General features: G+C 39.1%; 1 protein-coding gene across 1 annotated transcript; it reads left to right on the top strand.

Annotated features, from left to right (window-relative positions):
- The first annotated feature begins 4439 nt into the window (after positions 1-4439).
- Positions 4440-16246, top strand: itgb3a (integrin beta 3a). Its single transcript, XM_085156946.1, has 15 exons — positions 4440-4705; positions 5725-5810; positions 6277-6481; positions 6739-6991; positions 7138-7300; positions 7603-7764; positions 7852-7947; positions 8035-8124; positions 8239-8373; positions 8454-8883; positions 12905-13127; positions 13528-13628; positions 13865-13981; positions 14373-14539; positions 14919-16246. The coding sequence occupies exons 1-15, from the start codon at positions 4570-4572 to the stop codon at positions 14982-14984; spliced, it is 2430 nt and encodes an 809-aa protein (XP_085013072.1). The 5' UTR covers positions 4440-4569; the 3' UTR covers positions 14985-16246.
- The last annotated feature ends 6321 nt before the right edge of the window (positions 16247-22567 follow it).

Raw genomic sequence — 22567 nt, 5'->3', positions numbered from 1 at the left:
CAGAAGGGGGGAAATGTTTCCACTTAACATGAGGGAATTGGCAGCCTAGCAACACAAACTAAGTGAAGACATCCCTAGCAACAAAGATTTGGTGTTTGACCCCACCCACGTCCCTACCGTTCCTTACCCATACATCATTTTTTCTCTGAGTTGCCGACACATTCACCTTTTCAAACCCTTCCAACACAAAGATAACCAAAATTCCTCAAAACATCCTCCCCATTAATTATGAGATTTCTAATATGTCCAGTTATTAGCAAATTAAAAAACACATGGAAGGATTAATTTCCATTTAAAAAGTGTGTTTTGATATTAAATATGAATAAATACATTATCACAGAAGAAAATGTTTTCGGCATTTCTTGTAGATTAAACACAGGCTGATAAATATTGTTTTCTGTGGATGGGGTCAGGCAGGTCATCAAAATTCATGGGGCTGATCTGGTGTGAAATAACTAAATTCCTGCAGTGTAACCAAGTTACAGCTACTTGGCCAACCTTAGCTTGATAGCTGAAGAAAACTAATATCTGAGAGGAAATACTTGCTGTCCAGCTAACTTGCTAAACTACTTAATCAGCTAATTATGCCCCATAATATTAACTCATGTATTATTTGTGGATCTGTCACATCAAAGTTAACTTTATTATCTTGATCAGGTATACAATATAAACTTAATTAGGTACACCTTGCTAGCACTTTCATCCCCCCTTTCCTTCAGAACTACTTTAATTCCTCAAGGCATGAATTCAAGAATAGTTAGCAACATTCCTCTGTGATTTTGGTTCATTTTGACATGATTGCATCACACAGATGCCAGCTGCACATAATTTTGTTTTATCTGCTCCCTCATTCACAAGCAGTCACAAAGCAGATGGATAATCATATTTGGTTTGGGAGAGATTTTAACACCAAATTCCCTTCCTGATGCAACCCTCCCAGGGATTTTTGTCTCCTCTTAGTCCTTAGGGATCTCTTATATGATAGCCAAATGTGCTAACCTCTATGTTATGGAGCCGCAGTTCTCAGTTGCATATCCATGCCATGAATCGCTTGAAATCTGGTGACTGTGGAGGTGATTTGAATAATTTAAGTACCTCATTGTCATGTCCAGGAAACCAGTCTGAGTTGATTTTGTGACATAGCATGTTATCTTGCACCCATCAAAAGGTGGGTACATGAAGGAGTGTTTGTCAGCAATACTCAGGTACATTCAGAAATTTAAATCTTGTCAGCCACCCAGAGTGCACCAAGAAAATATCTTCCAAATGTTACACCACTCCATATTGACAAGGTAGCTTCACAGAGTTGCTGAAGATATGCTGGCTGCTCTATTGGATTAAGAGCTAGTGACTGTGGAGGGTATTTGAGTACTTTGAACGCACTATCACATTCAAGAAACCGGTTTTAGATGATTTGAACTTTGTGGGAATGTATGTTATCCTGCCAGAAGCAGCTACTGGAAAATGTATACGTTGCAGTGACGTCAGATGCAGAGACGTCAGCCAGCAACAATACTCAGGTAGGCTATGGTGTTCAGACAATGCTCAGATGTGACTAAAGGGTCCAACATGTGCAAATAAAATGTTTCTCACACCATTACACCACCAACAATTGCAGCATAAATCCAAACTATTCAGGCAAGGCAAATTTTCCCAATTTTGTTTAAATTCATCTGAATCCCTGTTCTGATGCTCAGTTGGAATTCAGCAGGTTTTCTTGGCCATGCTTAAATGTCTAAAATGTTATTGGCTCCTATGTGTTTAGCCAGTTAGACATTTGCCTTAATGATCAGTTGATAGGTGCACCTAACAAAGTGTTTGGCAAATCAAAGCACAACATAATACAAGGCAACAGTACAGGACTGTCTCGGGTGGTTTATTTCTCATCATTGCTTGGCTCGTGAGAGCTTGCTCGCACGTACTGCAAGCTGCAGCTCCCTTTGCCTGTCATTAATAACAGTGGATTTACACCACTTGCACAGAAAACCTGAAGGAGCTGAACACCTATTGGACTCACATAATTATATTATAATAATTATACATTGACATAAATGACATGGATACGTACCTTACACAAAACAATCATTAAAGTTACTTTTAAGAAGATAGTGACTTCTTTAGTTTATATACAAGTGTATATTAGACTCTCTAAGAATGTGTGTTGTCTGCAGTTTGCAGAACTTATACATTTAATTTAAGAATTTCCTCTCCTGTCTCTCCTGTGCAGACATCTCATGCTCTCATGCCACCCATTAACCTCATTTCCACTTAGACATAACCCCACATCTCAGTAAGCAGGCTACCATGATGTGCCTCATCATGTCTGCCTGTTTACTCTCAATGTTCAGCCACTTTGTCATCTTCAAGCCCTTTTTTTCCCTCAGCTGTCTCTATATGTAACAGCAGGCCACATTAGAGTTCCCACGGTTCTGAAGTCTTAAAAAAACAACAGCAGAAAATCCCCCTTTCCATTTGTCCACCCCTCGTGTGTTCTCAGTTGAATGTTTTTTTATTTACTTTTACTTTTTTCACATATAAGCTATCATCCCCCGGGAGGCAAATGTAAGCCGCAGAGCCGGAGGAGCTAGTGTAGGAGGAAGATCAGATAGTAAAACTTCATAACGCAAATACACATTTTCCCACGTCAGTGACCGTGGGGCGCATTTCATAAGCTGGCTGACCACACAGCTGAAATACACCTTAAAAACTCATATCCCCGATTTGACCTTCCCACCTGCCAGCTAAACCCACCAAAGCAGGAAACGGTAAGCTGAGTGCAGTTAACCAAAGGCTGATTTTGCCCGAGTGTGATTGTGTTTGGATATTGGACCAGTGTGACAGCATTTTCAGACTCAGCGTAAAGCTTAAAGGGCTCCAGATAGATCTGTAACATAGGTCAGAACCCCTCCACCCCCTTTCTTCCTCCTGCTCCACTCCTTGCTTCTTGTTCAGTCTTAATTGGCTGCCATCTGACCCAGTCGGCAGCTCTTTGTTCAGGACAACTGGCGCTATGCTCATCCCAATATGTCACTCATCTCCACAGATGGCTCTAGAGCCAATAGATCCAAATCAGTCGATACTGAAGTTTGGTTTTCATTGCCTGCAGTGTATTACCTGCACACTGCACCCACACCCACAGCTTAATACCAGTAGAACAGTTAACTATTATAGCTTTTCTACTCATTTCTCTATTTCTGTCATTTCTTCTAGTGGCAATTCTTGGACACTGATAGCAGTATCTTAGCAACCAGACAGAGATTAAGAACGGGACACAGGGATAAAAATTCAATAAATGGACAAATGTACAGATAAGAAGCATTGTCTGCTTCTACAAGCACAACCATACATAAACACACCGCTGCCACTACAAACTTCCCAGGGTTGATTTTTGTAGGGAATTGTTTATCTAATTTCTTTCTCATTTTTAAAATGTATTTATTTAAGTAACTTACTTGTTCTATTGTTATAGAAGCTGGCACATGTCCAAGTGCTCCAACATTTACTGGAATCGAGGGAGGTCTTCCGTGGCACGAAGCTGTGAAACTCAAGTCTCTAGTGAACTTTTAATAATAGCTTGAAGCAAAGCCAGACATTAAAACAAAATACAATAAATAGGAATAAAAATAAAAATAAAAATACAAGTGAATTGCACATTTCAAGTATGGATTTTTTTATTTTAGGGATTCTATAAAATCTTAGTGTTTGACATGTCATGTGTTTCTAGTTTTGCCAAAACACATTTCACATTTTGAGGCGACTGTTATATGCTGTACTCCTGTCGGTCCAGTAGAGGGCATGGAGGCATGCAAAGCAAATAACATTTAACAGGATTTAACAGCCACTTTAAGCAGTGTTTACATGCAAAGCAACACAAATCACCAGCTGAGGTTTTCACAGCAAGCCACCATACAAGCTCTATTTAATCACAGGTCTCTAATGAGTAAAGCTTAAACTTGTAGTCTGCCACTGCAGTTCAGGTTTCTGACTAAATCTAGGCATTTGTAGTCTATGTTGTAGGCTCAGACTCGCAAGTGATAAAATAATGCATTCATTCTGGTGGGCACTCTTTTTTATAGGCATCTTTGCCATTCTTAGAGTATAATAATCTAGTGATTAAACTAATAGCATCATTTAGCGCAATTTTGTTGCACGTGTACAACGACAGTGAAGAGCTATTTTATTCTGTTGATGGATTTCTCTTTCCACCAAAAGCAATATTTAACTAAAAATGTATTTATTTCTTATGAAGCGTTGTCAAACTGCTGATGTTCTCAAAATCTAATCAGTTTCCTTTCATCACTTGTTTGAGCCACAGCTTTCAGAGTTTTGCAGACCTGCTTAAAAAATGTCTCTAGAAGGTACAAAGACTCCTAATTTCACTCCGACGAGTCACTTTCTGTACACTCTGGACACTCGTTGCTCTTGTAACCCCGCAAGTAATCCAGCAGCACCGATGGTTATCAAACAACTAAGAGAGCAGTCTAAACATGTCACGGCACAAATACTGTACACACAGTGGATGGGAGTTTATTACAGTATTAGGCGGTGGGTTATGACCCAACATGCAGAATGAGGAAGCGTGAAGTTGCACAGACACATAGGACTCACTTCAGATCCCGGTTCATTTGCTGTCCAGTCATGGGAACTTTAACAGACCGTCTAGCTATACTGGTTCTCCTTTTGTCCACAGCATCAAACGTCTGCGGTAAGATGGTTTTATTAATAATATTTTATTCAGCCTTAGGCTATTTTTTTTTTCACCTGCCGATGTGTCTTTTTGTCGCATGTCTTTGAAAGTTCCGCGTAGCATAAAGTCGATACATGTGCGTGTGATCACAGTTATTTAATAGCCTACAATTTTCTGAAAAGGAAAAATAAAACCGCAGCTGAATATCTTAACTAGATAGGCGCTGCTGTTTAGGATCTGTAATTGCGCTGCTTGATCGTAGCTTTCGCCAGCTCTCCTTATAAGGGAGTGAAAATAGCCGGGATGTGTGTCCCATTGGAAAGTGACCTGCTCTGGCTTCTCTGTACTCCACATTATAACGCTCATTATTTCAACTTAACTAATAATTTTATTTTATTTTATTTTATTTTATTTTATTTTCACTTGTCATCAGTTCAACTTAAATACCTTCGCACTCAAACTAACTTTTGTTTGATTTCATTGATGATCATTTTTACTTGTTACAAAACAAAGCCAATCAATGAATGAACTTAAGTTTTGTGAATGAAAAGCAACATACAATCAAGTGAGTGTAGGAAGCAAGTGCATTTACATGAGATGATCTTTGACTATGCCTGACTATAATTACTTACTGGCACTTATTTATGAACTGAACGAACTTAGGTCATGTTTTTATATAATGCTTATCCTCTCAGATCATTTACTTTAGCTCACATTTAACAAACATATCACTGCTGACCGTGTTTCAGTGTTAATCTACAATCAGCCACACCCAAAGGCCTCACAAGAGGCTGAAAAGGTTTTTTCAGCCTCTTGTTTTTACACATTCAACTCAATTTGAAGAATTTAATTATATCCTCTTAGACTGTATCAAACACTTAGAATCGTATAGTATCTGAAAAGAGCTAAGTAGCATCTTAGTGCTACTTCGTGTAAAACCAGTCAACAATGTATACCAACTGGTTAGAAAGTAAGAAAGACAAATACTCTATAGTATTGCATGTATTTTTACATTTTTCTGGGTGTCATTTTCACAGATTCCAATATATGCACATCACGAGGGGTCACAACATGTCAACAGTGTCTGGCTGTTCATCCGAGCTGTGCATGGTGCTTTCAGGAGGTAAAAACACACATAGACACAGTTTCTACTCACTCCTCCCCCTCATTCCTCAGTGAAGCAAGTTAGAACTGAAATCTCATTCCCCACCAGCTTGCTTCATTCCATCACCCTCTAAAGCTTTTTCATGGTACCTAGTCAACACAGATATACACCCTAGGCTCTCAAGCATAATTAAGAGAAAATTGTCCTGCTGCGTTCAGATAGCTAGGCCAGGCACCTCCACAGATATTGGTTATTTGTTTGGCAATTTTCTTGTTGTTGTGTTTTGTTTTTGTTGTTTGGGGGGGGGGGGGGGGGCATCCAGATGACTAAAGGGATTCATCAAAATGTCTGGAGACTGGGATTCTTTTGTTCGTTAAGAAAATATGTAAACCACTACACTATGGAGCCACTTGCTGTTGTATTATATACATTAAATTAAGTAATGAATGCAAAGGGCCCAACAGAATGGCTGTGATTGTTTCAGGAGTTTGGGAAAGGGGCATCTGGCAAATCTCGCTGTGACCTAAAAGAGAATCTACTGAAAGAAGGATGCAGCGCAGCGTCACTGGAGTTTCCCTCCAGCACCCTCACTATTCAGCAGGATGTGCCGCTTAGTGACAAGGCATCAGGAACAGCCAAAGATGTTACTCAGATCAAGCCTCAAAAACTCCACATGACTCTAAGACTAGGTATGTTAACACCCAACCAGATATCATCTGTATAAAGATCAGGAGATACATGCAACAGCACCATTATGCAACCGGCCATAAAGAGTCATTATTATTGTTCTACATGCAGAAATAGCATGATGGTTGTAAACTGATATTAATATTACATCTTTTTGTCCTGGTAGTGGACACCTTTTGAGTTAATTGTGCTGTGTAGTTAATCAGTTTTATCCTCTGGCCCTTGTCCAACCCTGTGGTCCTCTTCTTGTTCCCCTCAGGTGATGCCAAACGTTTCACTGTGTCTGTGAAACAGGTGGAGGATTATCCCGTGGACCTCTACTATCTGATGGATCTCTCATATTCAATGAACGATGACTTGGCTCGCCTCGTCACCTTGGGCAATGATCTTGCTGCAGCCATGGGCAAAAAAACAAGCAACCTGCATATGGGGTTTGGGGCCTTTGTGGACAAGACTATGTCCCCATACATGTACACTTTTCCTTCAAAGGCAATCAGTAATCCGTGCTATGGGTAGGTATGATGCAGGCTGTTGTTAGGTTTAAAGTAGATAAGGAGCTCTGGTGGAGATTTTTCTACCAGATGTGTTTAGCAACTTGAAATCGATTTTCCTTTTTCACTGATTCACTTTCCCACTATCTCACGCTTAATATAAACAGGATTGGTGTACAATGCCAGGCTCAGTTCAGTTTCAAGAATGTGCTGTCACTGACAGACAAGGTATCTCGCTTCACTGAGGAGGTGAGGAAACAGCAGATATCGAGAAACAGGGATGCTCCAGAGGGTGGATTTGATGCTGTCATGCAGGCGGTGGTGTGCAAGGTATAAATAACATAAATATGTCAACTACAGATACACGTCCTCAGAGATTTGGCAACACAGTATGCCCCTATGAAAAAAAAAATGTTTTCTTTTCCTACAGTAGCTGATTTTAAATATACACATAAGTCTCTAAACATATACTTTTCTATTATCAGCTCCTTTTGCATTTTTTTAACACAAAATATTGGTAGTTTTTTCAACTTAATTATACATTTGCTGTATGCTTTAGCTTGTTTGTTTTTTGGTATATTTAACTTTTTATATTATATTTTATATTATATTTGTGTATCCATCATAATTAGGATAAGATTGGCTGGCGTCCGGATGCGTCGCATCTTCTGGTGTTTACCACTGATGCCAAAACTCATATTGCTCTGGATGCGCGCATAGCTGGTGTTGTCCAACCGAATGATGGAGAGTGTCACCTTGATAGTGACAATCTTTACAACAAATCTACAGTGCTGGTAAAGAGAGACAGTTAAATGCATAATTTTAAATGTTTTTGGACAAAGTGCCGCTTTTCCAAACTATGTTCTTCCGGTGATTTCCAGGACTATCCCTCTTTGGGGCTGTTAACGGAAAAAATGACAACAAACAACATAAATTTAGTTTTTGCTGTGACCAACGAAGTGATACCAATTTACGATGTAAGGAAAATGGACTGCTTGTGTCACGTGATAAATTTACTATTGTAAAAAACTTTCATTATCTTACCACCATGTCTCTATTGCCAGGAATACAGTAAGCTTATTCCAGGCACAACCGTGGGAACTCTGTCTGGTGATTCTGGGAATGTTATTCAGCTTATTGAGCAGGCATATGCGGTAAGGAGTTTTTGAGGTTGGAAAGACAAGTAGAATTTGCAAAATAATGTTGTCTATTTGATCTGTAAAGGTACACTAGAACCAATATGTGATTTATACCTTTAATCTGAGCAGAAAATTCGGTCTAAAGTGGAGCTGGAGCTGTTGAATGTCCCAGAGGAGTTAAATCTCTCTTTCAACGCCACTTGTCTAAATGGAGAGGTCATCCCCGGAATTAAGTCCTGTAGTGGCCTCAAGATTGGAGACACAGTAAGTAACGGTTCAGGAATCTTCAGTATGCATCCAATATTTCTACACAGACTATCAAAGAGGCATTTCTTCCTCTTTAGGTGTCATTCAGTGTTGAGGCTCAGTTGCGGAGCTGTCCTAAGGAGAAGAGTCGCACCTTTACCATCAAACCTCTTGGCTTCAAAGATGCCCTTGAGGTTACGGTGGATTTTGCCTGTGGTTGTGAGTGTGAGGCAAAGGCACAAGCCAACAGCCCCCTCTGTAGCAACGGCAACGGGACCTTCACGTGTGGTGTTTGTCAGTGTCACCCAGGTCGGCTGGGCCCGCATTGTGAGTGCTCACTTGAAGACTACAGTCCATCTGATAATGCCAACTGCATCCGGGAACCAGAGGGCCCAATCTGCAGTGGAAGAGGCGACTGTCTGTGTGGACAGTGCTCGTGTCATACAAGAGAGTTTGGTCAGGTGTGGGGAAAGTACTGTCAATGCGATGACTTCAATTGTCTGCGCTTTAAAGGAGCTCTGTGTTCTGGTGAGTAAATTGTTGTTGTTGTTGTTTTTTATCGTCAAATCTTAAACCATCAGTTTAACATTTTGCAATAGCACAAAACCTGATGCACAAACTGGATATCAGTCTTCACTGACAGAACAAATTGCCTCATTAGCAAAATCAAGACACATTGCTTCATCAAGGTGCAAAAAGCTTTTAGCTTCACATAAGAACCAAGAGGAACACACACGTGCTACACCCAATATATTCAGGTCAGACAACCACATACAGTACAAAAAACAATTTTTTGTCGTACACATGGCCTTTCACGGCCACATCCAGGTCATCGTGACACTCAATCCGTAGTCGATCAAAGTAAACGTGCAGTGGTATGTGCAAGTATATTATTCTAAAATCATGACATTTATAACGCCTGTAGTAAGGATCTAAAGAATTTCTAGAGACTTTGCAAAAATGTCCAGGTTATTAAAACATCAAGCGTATTTTCTTAGTTTTGCTGTTATGTTTCCATGCTGATTTGGGGATTTACACAAAATCCCCCTTCACTCAATCAGCTTTTGAAAATATCAAATCATGGGCATTGAACTACCTGCAGGGCACTAAAGATACACAAGATAATATTTTATCATATTAAAAGCTGTTTTTCTTCACTAAGAGCAGGAAAAATGATGTTTCTCTTCCCTTTTCTTTCCTTGCTCTGAGGCTGTGTTGTATGCTTTCTTCCTTTCTCTCTTTGTATATAAACATATCTCAGTTGGTTTACATAGTTTTCCTGTTACATAGGTAGATAAGCCGAAAAACTAGGGTACTTAAAGTTCCTGTGCTATCATTAAGACAGTCTTTTCTTGCTTATAACAGACATGTAAATTAGTACAAAATTATTAAACATAAGCAATCATACTTATCAAATGACCAACCCTTTGTCAGACCTGCAAATATGATGTCTGTGCTCTGTAGAAGGCCAGTCAGAGAACACACCCATGTTTTTGTGATATGCAATTGCTATTTCTATCATTCCCAAATGCAAGTTGGTGCAACTCACTACAGAGTTACTCAGTTACAATAATAAAACTTTAGTAAGCTTTGTCCTTGAGTAATTTATTGTTGCAGCATTTTGGCTCTATGATTGGTAAGATAGAGTATGACTAATAGTAGAACAGGAAACTGCTCTTTCATCTTTATCAGTAACGAGCAGAGCAGACTTTGTGCATATTAACCCTAACTAGAAAGAAATGAAGAGAATCTCAAGTTTTCTATATTCTACTTTTTATTTTATTTTATTTTTTAAAAGAAATAAGGAAACTTTTCCTATTAAGGTTAGTACTCGGTCTGTGTTTACTCAAGCTTTGGAGTAAACATGTCAAGTACACGGACTTGTGTTACTGAGGTACCTCTTCTTTCTACAGTAGTGAGGACGTGAATACCATGAATCACGTACTTACAAGCAAAGCTCATGGAGCTATAAGAAAGTGCATTCAGACACAATAAGTTAGCCTGAAAGATCCTGACAGCTTTCATTACAGGATGTGTAAGAAAAATCCATTTTAGAGATGTTAGTCAGTCACCCACATTTTACAAGTATATTATTGAAATTTGAGACAGTTAGTAGTCCACTGTAATTTTCAGAAATATGACATGAAAGCCCCAAATTAGGCGTGCATCCTCTGGAATCAAGTTTTACCTTAAATAAACTTACATTGCCAAGCTGAAATCTAAATGTGACATACTTGTGTCAACAAGGCAAATGCTCACACAGGTTCTTTCTTAAGGGAGATTAACTTTTGCAGACACAAAGCCAGTACTGGTGTAAGTCAGTCTATAGAGCATTAGTGCTAAACCACAGTGTGCAGAAGTGGTATTTAAAGCACGAGTGCCCCTTGGCTGCATCTTAGTTGAAGCTACCACGACACAGGGCATAAGAAAAGAGTTAAATCTCTGTGACGTTCCCTGTGGGTGTGCAGATCTCCTACTGATATGAAGCTGTTTCAGGGCTCAAGAACAGGAGCCAGCAAGCATAGCCCCAGGGAGCACAAATAGGAGGGAAGAGACTACAGCAAAGTTTGCATTCCTCTGCGGATTTTTGTTTTTTTACCTTTCCTCATCAGTACATTTCACTTGATTCTGTTTCCGCTTCTTCTCCAACAATGTACGGTTATCTTTTAGTACTCTGTCTTTGTCCCTGTCCTTGTCCTGTTATCGTGGTTTACTATTAACCTGTGCTCTGGGATTTGTTTAATTAACTGCGCTTGCTCACAAAGAAATGAGCATGATGTAAAACTAAAAACCCCTTTTCATGTTTGTGAATCATCTTTCAGTTAATGAAAGCAGCACAAATACTGACTCCTGTTGTGTAGAGGAAAACAAAAACTAACTTGTGACTCAAAGAATTTGTAACCAAATAGATGTTACGCATTTTTCTTGTCTCCAAAGCCTTTATACATATCTCAGCTCTTATGTTGTTGACAGAGTTATTGAGAAAGATTACACAACAACTCCACCGCCGGGCTTTATATGTGAAATTGTTAACCATTAACACGGACGGCCCTGCTTAAAACACATTTTAAAAAGAAAAGCTTCAGCTGACAGGGTGAACATGGTGGAATTGTTTGTTGAAGCTTTGTTGATTTGTTTTGAGCTCTGGAATTAGTTACCCTTACACCCTCTGTGATCTTTCAAGACTAGTCACTCCCCCTGTCTGATCCAGATGGACTGTGACTCACTCGCTTGGCTCATAGTCATCCAATGCCAGATCCTGTTTAGTTTCCTACCCTGTTGTCGCTGGGGCTCTGCAATAATATCTAAGGTGGTGTAATGTGCTGATGTGGGGTGTTGCACAGTAATGCAGGAAGAAAAGCTCACCAACCAATCTTCTCAGGAAATGGATGAGAGCTTCCTAAAATGACTGGGTGTTTCCATGCTTTCTGTGCTTCACAACATCTGAGGATGTTTGTGTCGCTCTGTGTGTGCCTGCTTGCCCGATGGGATCAGGAATCATTAAACTGTACTTTCACAATAGAACATTTTCTGCCCTTCTCACAATGGGGATGATTAAGGGAAATGCATGACGCCCATTGCTGAGTAATTCAGATGCAAAAACAGCTACCAAGTTATTGCTTAACACAGCAGCATTTTCAAGGAAGATTCAAATGATGTGGGAAGAAATATGAAACAGATGATTGTTTTCAAACGCTGACTAGTCTTTTTATTATTTAAACAAAACAGTTCAAGCAAAGAAGGTCATGACAAAGGAGGAAAAGTTATGATTTTTAACAATGAATAACAATGAAGACCTAAATATAGACCTAAAACAATTAGGCAATAAAACCACATCACTTAAAACATAGCACATACACTCTTTACTTCTGGCGCCCCCCATGTGCAGCAGCCTGTTACAGCAGCTCTGCTCATTTCTGAGCTTCTTTCTTATTTCCTTTTTATTTTCTCGTAATTTTTAACTTAAGTTTTAGCAATTGGATTCTGCATGTACTACTGTTTCATGCTAGTTCTGGTCATTTTTCTAACAAATTTCCCACGAGTGGGTCTAATAAAGGTTTATCTCTCTCTCAAACACTCACTCTCTTATTCCACTTCCTTCAAAGAACATTACAGTGACCTTGCATTCATTTCATGAAGAATAACACTCATCCTATCTAAGCACATTAATTAGGTAAGTATACACACAGACAAATGTGCACACAGATTCATTTATATTTATGCAAGTAGTATTTTGTAGGTTTGTGTCCCTCTTGTAGTTGTGCACTTAAACTGTATATTTTTGATTTCAAGTATAACAGAATAAATTTGAGCACTTTAATAGTCTTACCAAAAACTCACTTTATACCACAAATGACACTGTCTTTTTACAGAAACGTGCACACCTTACAGTCACACCTTGACCTAAATGAACCTACCCAGGTCTAGCCAGTCAGGCTGAAACCTATATTTAATCCCAGGATCTTTTTGCTGTGCCTCTACCATGTTAGACACTGCATCACCATGCTGCCACAAAGAATTAGCTTTTCATTCTTTTTAATTCTTTCAGGTCACGGGAAATGTGATTGTGGGGTGTGCAAGTGTGACGCAGGATGGAAAGGAGAAAACTGCAACTGCACCACGCGCACAGACACCTGCATGTCCAGCACTGGTTTCCTGTGCAGCAGCCGGGGTATCTGTGATTGTGGAGTTTGCGTTTGCACTCAGCCCGGTGCCTACGGAGCCACCTGTGAGAAATGCCCCACCTGCCCTGACGCCTGCACGCTAAAAAAGTGAGTTAATCAGAGATGACAAAACAACAGAAAAATCATATGGGAACTTGTAATTTTCAGCCAAATGTAGACACATTTTCCTTGGACAAATTGATTTACCCTAAAAACAATTTCACTGGATTAGTGAGATATCTTGTTTAATTTTAGGGTAAGTGATTGATCAACTTGTTGAACAATTATCAAATCATCCCTATGTGTAGACAGCATACTTGGCTTCTCAGGGCCCTACCTGTTGTTGGCAAAATAATGTTCTGCAAATAACTCAGTTTGCTTACGTTTTCCACATTCCATAACACAAACTACTCCTACATATTTTTTTAGTGCAGACGCTATCATGTATAAGAGTAATGTGTGATGTCCACTGAATGCATACGAAGTGAACCACTTACTGTTTTTGCAGGGAGTGTGTTGATTGTCTGCACTTCAAGAGAGGACAGTACATCAAAGACAACAGTTGTAATAGAATGTGCACAGATGAAATTAAAGTAGTGGATAACCTGGGTGAGAACTCCACCATTTCTAGTCTCTTTATTGCTGCTATCCTGGCCTGTTGTGGTAATGTTGTATTTCTGCTTCAGATCATGTGAGCATAATAAAATTAAAAGTATTTGGAGGCCTCATGAAAACATTGTGGTCAAAGAGTATTGTGGACTGCTCGATACTTTAGTCTCATAAACATACCTTAAAACAATGTATTACCTTGTTCTTCATCTTCACACGATCTCGTCCCACACAAGCGGAAAAACGCAACGGAGTAAACTGCTCGTACAAAGATGAGAACGACTGCGTGCAGCACTTCCAGTATTATGTAGATGATGGCGGCAAATCCATTCTGAGCGTCATGAAAGAACCAGGTACTGTGAAAGTTTGTGTGCATTTATGGGATTCTTAAACTGCCCGAGAACTGAGCGTTATAATTTAGGCACGTTATTAGGGGAGAATAGTGTGTGCTTGAGTTCCATTTCAGTCTGTTTTTCTGGACAGCCATAGCAAGAGGGGAACAGTGTGTGCATCTTGTAATGTGTTATTATCTAAAGAACACATGATCCGCCAGTTACCCACATCCACACTCTCCCACACCACAGAAACTCAGACACATAGCATTGATGCTTCAAATAATTGTGAAATGTCTCTCACCAGATTGCACTGATTGCTTAACTTCTGATTGCACTACATTTCTTAGCAAACACGATGGTGCCAAAAACTGTGAATTAGCTCAATTTCTCCCTCTCTCATGTCTGTCAGAGTGCCAGCCTGGTGCTGACATCTTGGTGGTGCTGCTGTCGGTGGCTGGAGCCATTCTGCTACTGGGCCTTGTTGGCCTGCTCATATGGAAGCTGCTGGTCACAATCAAAGATCGCAGAGAGTTTGCCAAGTTTGAGGAGGAGAGAGCCAAAGCCAAATGGGATACGGTGAGAAATAACTCCATTAAAACACCAGAGTACAACAAAAGCAATATCGTTTGGCTTTCTATAACCTCTAGTGCTTTTAACAAATCTTTTTTTTAATTTTAAGACCCAAACATGAATATGTATAAGTTTTTTTTTCTTTTTCTTTATTCTTTTGAATTTTAAATTGTTTCCATGATATTCATTTTTTACTTGCTTTTATTATTGTTCAGCACTTACTTTGTTTGTAACTTTGTTTTGAAAAGTGATTTTCTAAATACAAGTAAAGTAATGCCAATACACTGTAATAACAGAATATATCTGCCCTCTAGTCTAGCCTGCATATGGCAATGTTACATATCACCATGGAGCTGAAGTAAACACCACTGTTTTGTTTTCATAGGCTAACAATCCTTTGTACAAAGGAGCCACCTCCACCTTTACTAATGTAACATATCGGGGAAACTAACGACTAATGGCCAAGAGGAAAATCTCAGGGGTCAACGACAAAGAGGGAATGTAGCAGCACAGAAATGGATTGCAAATGAACATACTGTACACTGTCATGTGACCAGCTACTGTAGCTGAAAAAGCAGTTAATGTAGTCAAGAATTTGATGTAATGATTGTACATAATATAAAAGGGAAAAAAACAAAACAAAATGTTTTGTTATAAAGAACAGATGGCTGTGTTCTTAGTCATTCTGTTTCTACACTGTTTCACTTCTGGTGTGTTCTAAAATACTAAATGTGCATTTAAGAGAAGGAGATTGGTTGTTACTGTGGTTTCTCATTTTTGTGGTATTGTGTCCACCACTGCAATATTTTTTTAAGATGAATATTTCTGTACACCCATTACCACTTCCCCTTTTTCCTAATAGTCAGTTATAACAGTAGCAGCAATGAAACGGCAAGAAAGCAGCTACTGCAGATCTAGTTCATAGTGATGTCTGGGATGTACACTGTATTTAAACCTCCTAGGACCTGACGTCCACATATGTGGACATCACATTTTGCGTTTTCTAGACCAAAATACTAAATTTTGCTCTACAAGGTCCTGATATCCACTTATGAGGACATTATAGTTCCACTGTTCTATCAAAATTTGAAGTGAATGTCTTCATATGTGGATCTCATTTTTCTCAGAAACAAAAATCAGGTAAAAAAAACAAAAATCACATAATTCTTTATTTTTACATTCATCAGGTCCCAATCAGCCCAAATAGCAAAGAGCAATTAAAAATGCATGCCATGAAAAAGTTTGGGTCTTAGAAGGTTGAATGCAAAAAAGAAATTGCCACTTCAATAATCTTATAGCATAATTCTATAAAGATTTTCTTCTATTTTGGTGCCTTTGGGGATTTTTTATATATATTTTTTTTCTTTTGTAAAATATATAACTTATTCTGTGCTCTGTTGTGCCTTTGCTTTTGTAAATGTAAGTTCGATTTGATTCAGTTCTCTACTGACCACCACTGTGCCACACTTTTTTAGCCTCTCTGAAATGTGACGTACATTTTGGTTTTACATTCGTGGTTCTCTCAGGATGTTTGCATTTTTTCCACATCTTTTAAAGTTGTTAGCGGTTAAGTTGAAGACACAAATATTCAAGCAACTTTTGTGTGTCACTTGTGTGTTCCTTTGAAAAATGTATATATATTTTTTGCTTATTAAGATCTGACTTAAAACAGAAAATTGAAATTGCAATAAACATTCGCTCATACACTCTTCAGCAAGGAGCTAATTGTTTTTGTTTGTTTTCTCCCAACTCTATTCATACGAAGAAAAATAATAAAATTATTTTGTTATGGAAGCATTGCAAGAAAATCATATCCCTGCACAAAGAAATAGAAAATAAGCCTATAGTCACTTGATTTTATGCAATACTTTAATAATGAATTAGCTATGATCATGCACACAGTTTCACTGTGATGTGTGTTTTGGAAACTATATTCTGCAACAACTTATCTGCATTCAAGTCAGTCAACACTTCCTGTTTTGACGCACACAGGATATTCTTTCACATATCTACAGTATGAAGTTTATGCTATATGATATACTTCTCTTCTATCTACATATCGCTGTCATCACTACAAGTATCCAAATTGTTACCCAGTACTACTTTCAACTGCTTTGCATTCAGTATTTCAATATTCTGGCTTTGTTATGTCCCCGGGCTAGTGCAGGGGTTAGAATGGACTAACATAAAGTTAAAACAATGAAAGAGGAGTCAAAATGGTATTATTTAAAAAAAAAAAAAAAAAAAAAGTTTATGGTCTGCTAGTGTTAAAGTTCTGGTTCAGACTGAGGGTTAATGTCAGGGAGAGCCAAGGGCAACATAACAAACAAAACATCCCTGATATGAAAATAAAAGAAACTTACCTAACTCCAAAGGAAACAAAATATACAACCTATAACCATAACCTACCTAACAACACACAGACAGGAGAAAAAGACTACAAGCAGTCTGAACATGGAAACACAAAATGCACATACACGTCAAAAGTTAAGCCTGCACAAGTATGTCAACCACTACATTACAAAATTACAACCCTTTCATGAACAATATATTGTTTGAATTTACTGTGTTTTCATATATTAGGAAAACGGGTTAGATACTTAACCCCACTTGTAATTTAATTGTTCACAGCCACATGCAGGTGCAGGTTTAACTTCTGGCTTACTTCAAAATTGGTAAACTTTACAAATGGCCTAACATTATATGCAGTTTTAGGTGTTGCTTCTATTGTATTATATTTACCTGAATGTAGGATTAGTGAAGCTGTGATGTCACACAGGCGGTAGGATTAATAGTGAGCCCCGTATCAACACAGCTAGGCGTGAGTAAAATTTGTTCCACAAACTAGGAGAATAAAAAGCTGTGAAGTAACGCCCTGCTGTCTTGCAGAACTCTGTTAAAAATGATTCACAGTAATTACATGCTAATCAAAAGTAACAAGAAATGATTGCATTTGAATTTCAGTACTTGTGTTACATGTTGCTTTCAGAAATAGTGGAAATACTGTACAAAACTCTTGAGCCACCCCTCATTTCTTTAGATTTTGCTTCCAAGGACCCAGGTTTTCTTTAATTTTTTAAAGCAGTCTTGAGCAATAGTTCTAGAAGCCTTCTAAAAGTGTTTCAAAAACTTTCTCTGTCACGGTTCTGGGTCAGTTTCGACCCAGTATTTTGAGTTTTGGATTGTTAGTTTATTTTTGGATAATTGTCGTGGTTTTGGGCACTATGAGGTTTATTACTATTATTAGAATTCTGTTTCTGTTTATTCATGTTAAGGATTTGTTCTCGGTTGTATCTCACGTTTAGTTTTGTTCAGGTTCCATGTGTCATTCTCCGTCTGTCTCTCAGTGTCAGGTCTGCGTCTTCCTGTAGTGTTCTCATTTCCTGTTTTATTGTGAAGGTTTGAGTCTCATGTGAGTGTGTTCAGTTTTCCCTCTGTCTCGTCTTGTTGATTATTCCCAGCTGTGTCCACCACCTGTGTGTAATTCCCGTGTTTCTCTGTGTGTATTTAAGTCGTGTCCTCTGTCATTGTAGTTGCTGGTCCGTCTGTGTTTCCACCCTGCTTCATCCGTGTGTTTCCCTGCAGTCTACCGTCATCTGTTTCCACCCGCTCTCATTCATGTCCAGGTTCGTGTTCTGTAGTCAGTTTGTTCTCAGTTTAGTTTAGCCTTTGCTCCGTTCGCCGTTTGTCCATTTTCTTTTTGTGTTTAATAAACCACCATCACACCTTTACAAGTGCCTGCATTTGGATCCACCTTTATTTTCCACACGGCTCATCTCACTCGCCGTGACATTCTCGGTTTCTTCTTCAGTCCAGTCCTTGTACCTGACCATTTCCATTTTTTTTTTATGAATCATTAAGCATAAAAATGTACCTAACTCATGGGATTCAAGATTAGGTTTATTTGTCACACACAATTATGCAAGTGCAATGAGAAAACCAAATCCCTACACAAAGGGAAATTAAAGTCTGACTGTGCATAAATAAGAGGAAAACACAAATAGAGACTGAAAAACAATAAATGTTTTGGTTTGGGGTTTTTTTATAACTAGTAGGGCAACTATAGTCGAGTGTAGATGAATAGATGTGTAGAGGGTAGGTAAGTAGTGGTCGAGGTGGGCTAAAGTCACCGTCTCATTTAGCAGCCTAATGGCCAGAGGGTAAAAGCTCATGTTAGCCAGAACATGGTACAGTAACACTAATGGGAGCATATGAAATAGTCTTTTGCTGGGGTGACAGGAATCTCTGGTTCTTTGTGAAATTTCACATTTATTATTTGCTTAGGTTGTATGGATTACCATCCTAAGGGCAAAATGGTGCTATCGGGTGCAGTTCCCCATCCGGGTGGTCATGCCCACATTCAGACTGATCTCCATGCTGCAAGTGTTTCTGAGCAATCAGGAGTCTGTAATTGTCTGAGGTAATAGAGGGATTGATGGGCTATCTTTACCAGGGTGTTAATGTGCTAGGACCATGACAGGGCCTAAAAAAGTGTAAACACCAAGTTTCTGAAGTTATCCACCCTTTCTACATGGGCACATTTTATGCTGAGAGGCTGAAAGCTTTTCTGCTGTTTCCTGGTGTTGTCTACTACTAGCTCCTTGGTCTTACAGACATTCAGCTCAAGGTTATTCCCTTTACACCAGCTCACTAGGTGGTTGAGCTCATACTGGTAGACGGACTCATCATTATTTGAGATCAAGCCTACTATCGCTGTGTTGTCAGTGTGTTTGACTATGATTTTGGAGCCTGAGGTGATCACACAGTCACAGTTGTACGGGGAGTAATTGAGCACCCACCTACATGAACATTGTTTTAACTTGATCAAGCAAGAGTGTTTAATTAGTGTCCCTTGCTTTTGAAGGATAGGTAAGTATTATAGTTTAAGGGTCACTGCTGTGTCTTGCCTTGTTTCTATTATCAGATATATGAGTGTGTTATCAAAAATGTTTATTTATTATTCTGTTTCCAAGCACCATTAGTGCATTGAATTGTTCGAATGGACCTTTTATTCTGGGATGAAAACGTAGCTCAGTTTCTGATAATATGACACCCCCTGTTGGTTATTTGTTAGATTTGTGATAAATTGTGTGCAGCAACATGAGTCACATTTCTTTTAGCTCTGGAAATCTGCCTATAATCTATACTAAGACCAAGTCCTTTGCACTACCTCCAAGCACTTTGTTCTCCAGTGATCCTTTTGTATTGTGTGCCTTTCTCTTGTTTTGTATATATTTCTCTTGGTTGTATATATGTCTCCTGTTTTTTTGTTTGTTTGTTTGTTTGTTTTATTTATTCCTGCTGTCTTACTATTTATATTTTCCACAGTTGGCATGGAGCACCCATAATTTCGGTGCACATATAAAATTACAATAAAGGGCTGTTGTATTCTGTTCTTTTCAATTCTATTCGATTCTAAATGGATGTAAGAAAGTGTTAACACTTGAAGCACAAAGTAGTGTGCTGATTCTGAGATAGGTCAAGGCTAAACTGGCTAGTGTAGAAATGTTTAGCTTATTTTAGAGTTTGGAAATGTGTTAACATAGAATGTAGAATTATTGTAGAGACACTGACACTGCCCTCAATGTAATAAAGGCCTGACTGTGTCATGAACTTAGGAGTAGATTGTAGGAGACCCCTCCCCCAGTAGAACTGTGAAAGGTCTCAACATTTGTAACTGGATAACTGTGGTCTGGAAGGGAGATGGGTTTTATGACCTCTAGGGAGTCACCTACACCCACAGTGTTTTAACTGTCACACACACTCACTCACGTGCACATGCATACATACAGGTATGCGTACACAGTCACACATGAGCACTCACATAGACACAGACACAGAGTTTGCAGCACACTGTGGGGGGGTTTTATGATGGGGACGCCTCTATAAAGCTGGCTGTAACTAACAAAGGGGTGAAGATTTTGCAGAGGGACACACCGGCCTCGTCTTCCTTTCTAGAAGACGCATGCTTAAATGAGGATAAATGAAGATGATGAGTAAAGATGAATAAAGATGAATAAAGTTTTGTGAAAATGTCTACTGAGTCTGGTGCCGTCTCTGGATCCTCGAGGAATAAAAAGAACCGGGGTAAAACTGATTTCGCAACACTAGCAAGGTAACTTCAGTACAAATCTCAACAACAAAGATGAAGATGTCTTTGACATACAGTTAACAACGCCATGTTTTCCCATTGCCTTGATAATATTAGTCTTTTAGTACCAGTTTAGTTGAAAAATGAAACTTCATAATGGGTTATGCTAAGGTAAGACTTATATGTGAAGGCTGTCTGGTGCTTTTTTTAAGAAATGCAAACAAATGGAACCTTCCTTCTTTTCAGTGAGCCACAAAGGCCCGTCCTGAAGCATAATGTGCTTTATTCCTCTTTTTGAATCTAACTGGGATTATGATTTACAAAAGAACATCATGTTATTATGTTATCATCATTTTTGCAACCAAAGGTGTTGTCTCTGCTTAGATAACAGGTTTAAGGCACTTCTATAATGGCGGCACTTTTCAGACTCGGCATCCTTCTCATTATAGCAGTCTATAAGTAGTTCTATTCAGAGCAGTTGAAAGTCAGACTGAACAGATGAGTGGGCATGATGCAGCTGAGCTTCAAGAAGTATTCTGCTGTATATAACTACTCAGCAGTTTAAAACTTCAGCTTTTGGCTCACGCAAATTTCTTTAAAATGCATTTTGTTCACTTGCTAACATAAAACTTTGGGCATGTGTAACTTTTGAACATTATATATATATATATAAAAGAAAAAAACATTTTAAAAGAATATTCATATATGGGCCCATTAACACAATGCCATATAAAAGAATGACATACTACTGGTTTATTGGAAATTTTGATTTACATAAGAGTTGTTTAATGTAGATTATCTCAGGGCAAAAGGTGTCATACCTCACAGAATGCCCACAGTATGTGAGGACACAGGGCTGTGTCTCTGATACGCTGGTCTGCAGTACGGGGCCCCACAGGGAACAGTGCTGGCACCGTTCCTCTTCACCCTCTACACTGCAGACTTCTCCATCAACTCCCCACGCTGCCACCTACAGAAGTTCTCTGATGACTCTGCCATAGTCGGCCTCATCACAGGTGAGGACGACTCAGAGTACAGACAGTGGACTCTGGACTTTGTGAACCACCTGCTGATCAACGCCGGGAAAACCAAGGAGTTGGTGGTGGACTTCCGGAGACGCAGACCCACCGGGGAGTGGACATTGAGATAGTGGACTCGTATAGGTACCTGGGTGTTCACCTGAATATTAAACTGGACTGGAGCCACAACACTGATGCTCTGTACAGGAAGGGTCAGAGCAGACTCTACCTGCTGAGGCGGCTGAGGTCATTTGGAGTCCAGGGAGCGCTTCTAAAGACCTTCTATGACTCTGTGGTGGCATCTGTCATTTTTTACAGTGTGGTATGTTGGAGCAGCAGTTTATTGACAGCTGAGAGGAAGAGGCTAGATAAACTCATTAGGAAGGCCAACTCTGTTCTGGGATGCACCCTGGACTCGGTGCAGGTGGTGGGAGACAGAAGGACTCTGGCCAAAATAACATCTCTGATGGACAGAGTCTCCCACCCCATGCATGTAAATGTTGCTGAACTGCAGAGCTCCTTCAGTGGCAGACTGCTGCATCCTAGATGCATGAAGGAGCGTTTCCGCAGGTCCTTCCTCCCTGCAGCTGTCATCTGTACAATCAAAACTGCTCCCAAAAAACATAGATGTTTACATCTGTGCTGCAACAACTTCCACTGTTATAACTGCACATTACTTTTTCTCAGCTTATATATACACTAACTTATTGTAACTTACATGTCTACTTTTTAATGCACAGGTACAATACACAATCTACACTTTTCTAATTATTCTAAATATTCTTAACTATTTAAACATCTTTCAGTATCCTGCTCTGTTTGCACACTATCTGTACACTAATTTTAACAACTGTACTGTACTCTGCTCTGGTAACTATTGTCCATGATGTAAAAATGTAAAAATTCTGTTTTATGTTCTGTGTC

This window comes from Neolamprologus multifasciatus, chromosome 4 (genome assembly GCF_963576455.1).
Source record: "Neolamprologus multifasciatus chromosome 4, fNeoMul1.2, whole genome shotgun sequence".
Taxonomy (NCBI): Eukaryota; Metazoa; Chordata; class Actinopteri; order Cichliformes; family Cichlidae; genus Neolamprologus; species Neolamprologus multifasciatus.
This window is presented reverse-complemented; position numbering and strand designations above follow the sequence as displayed.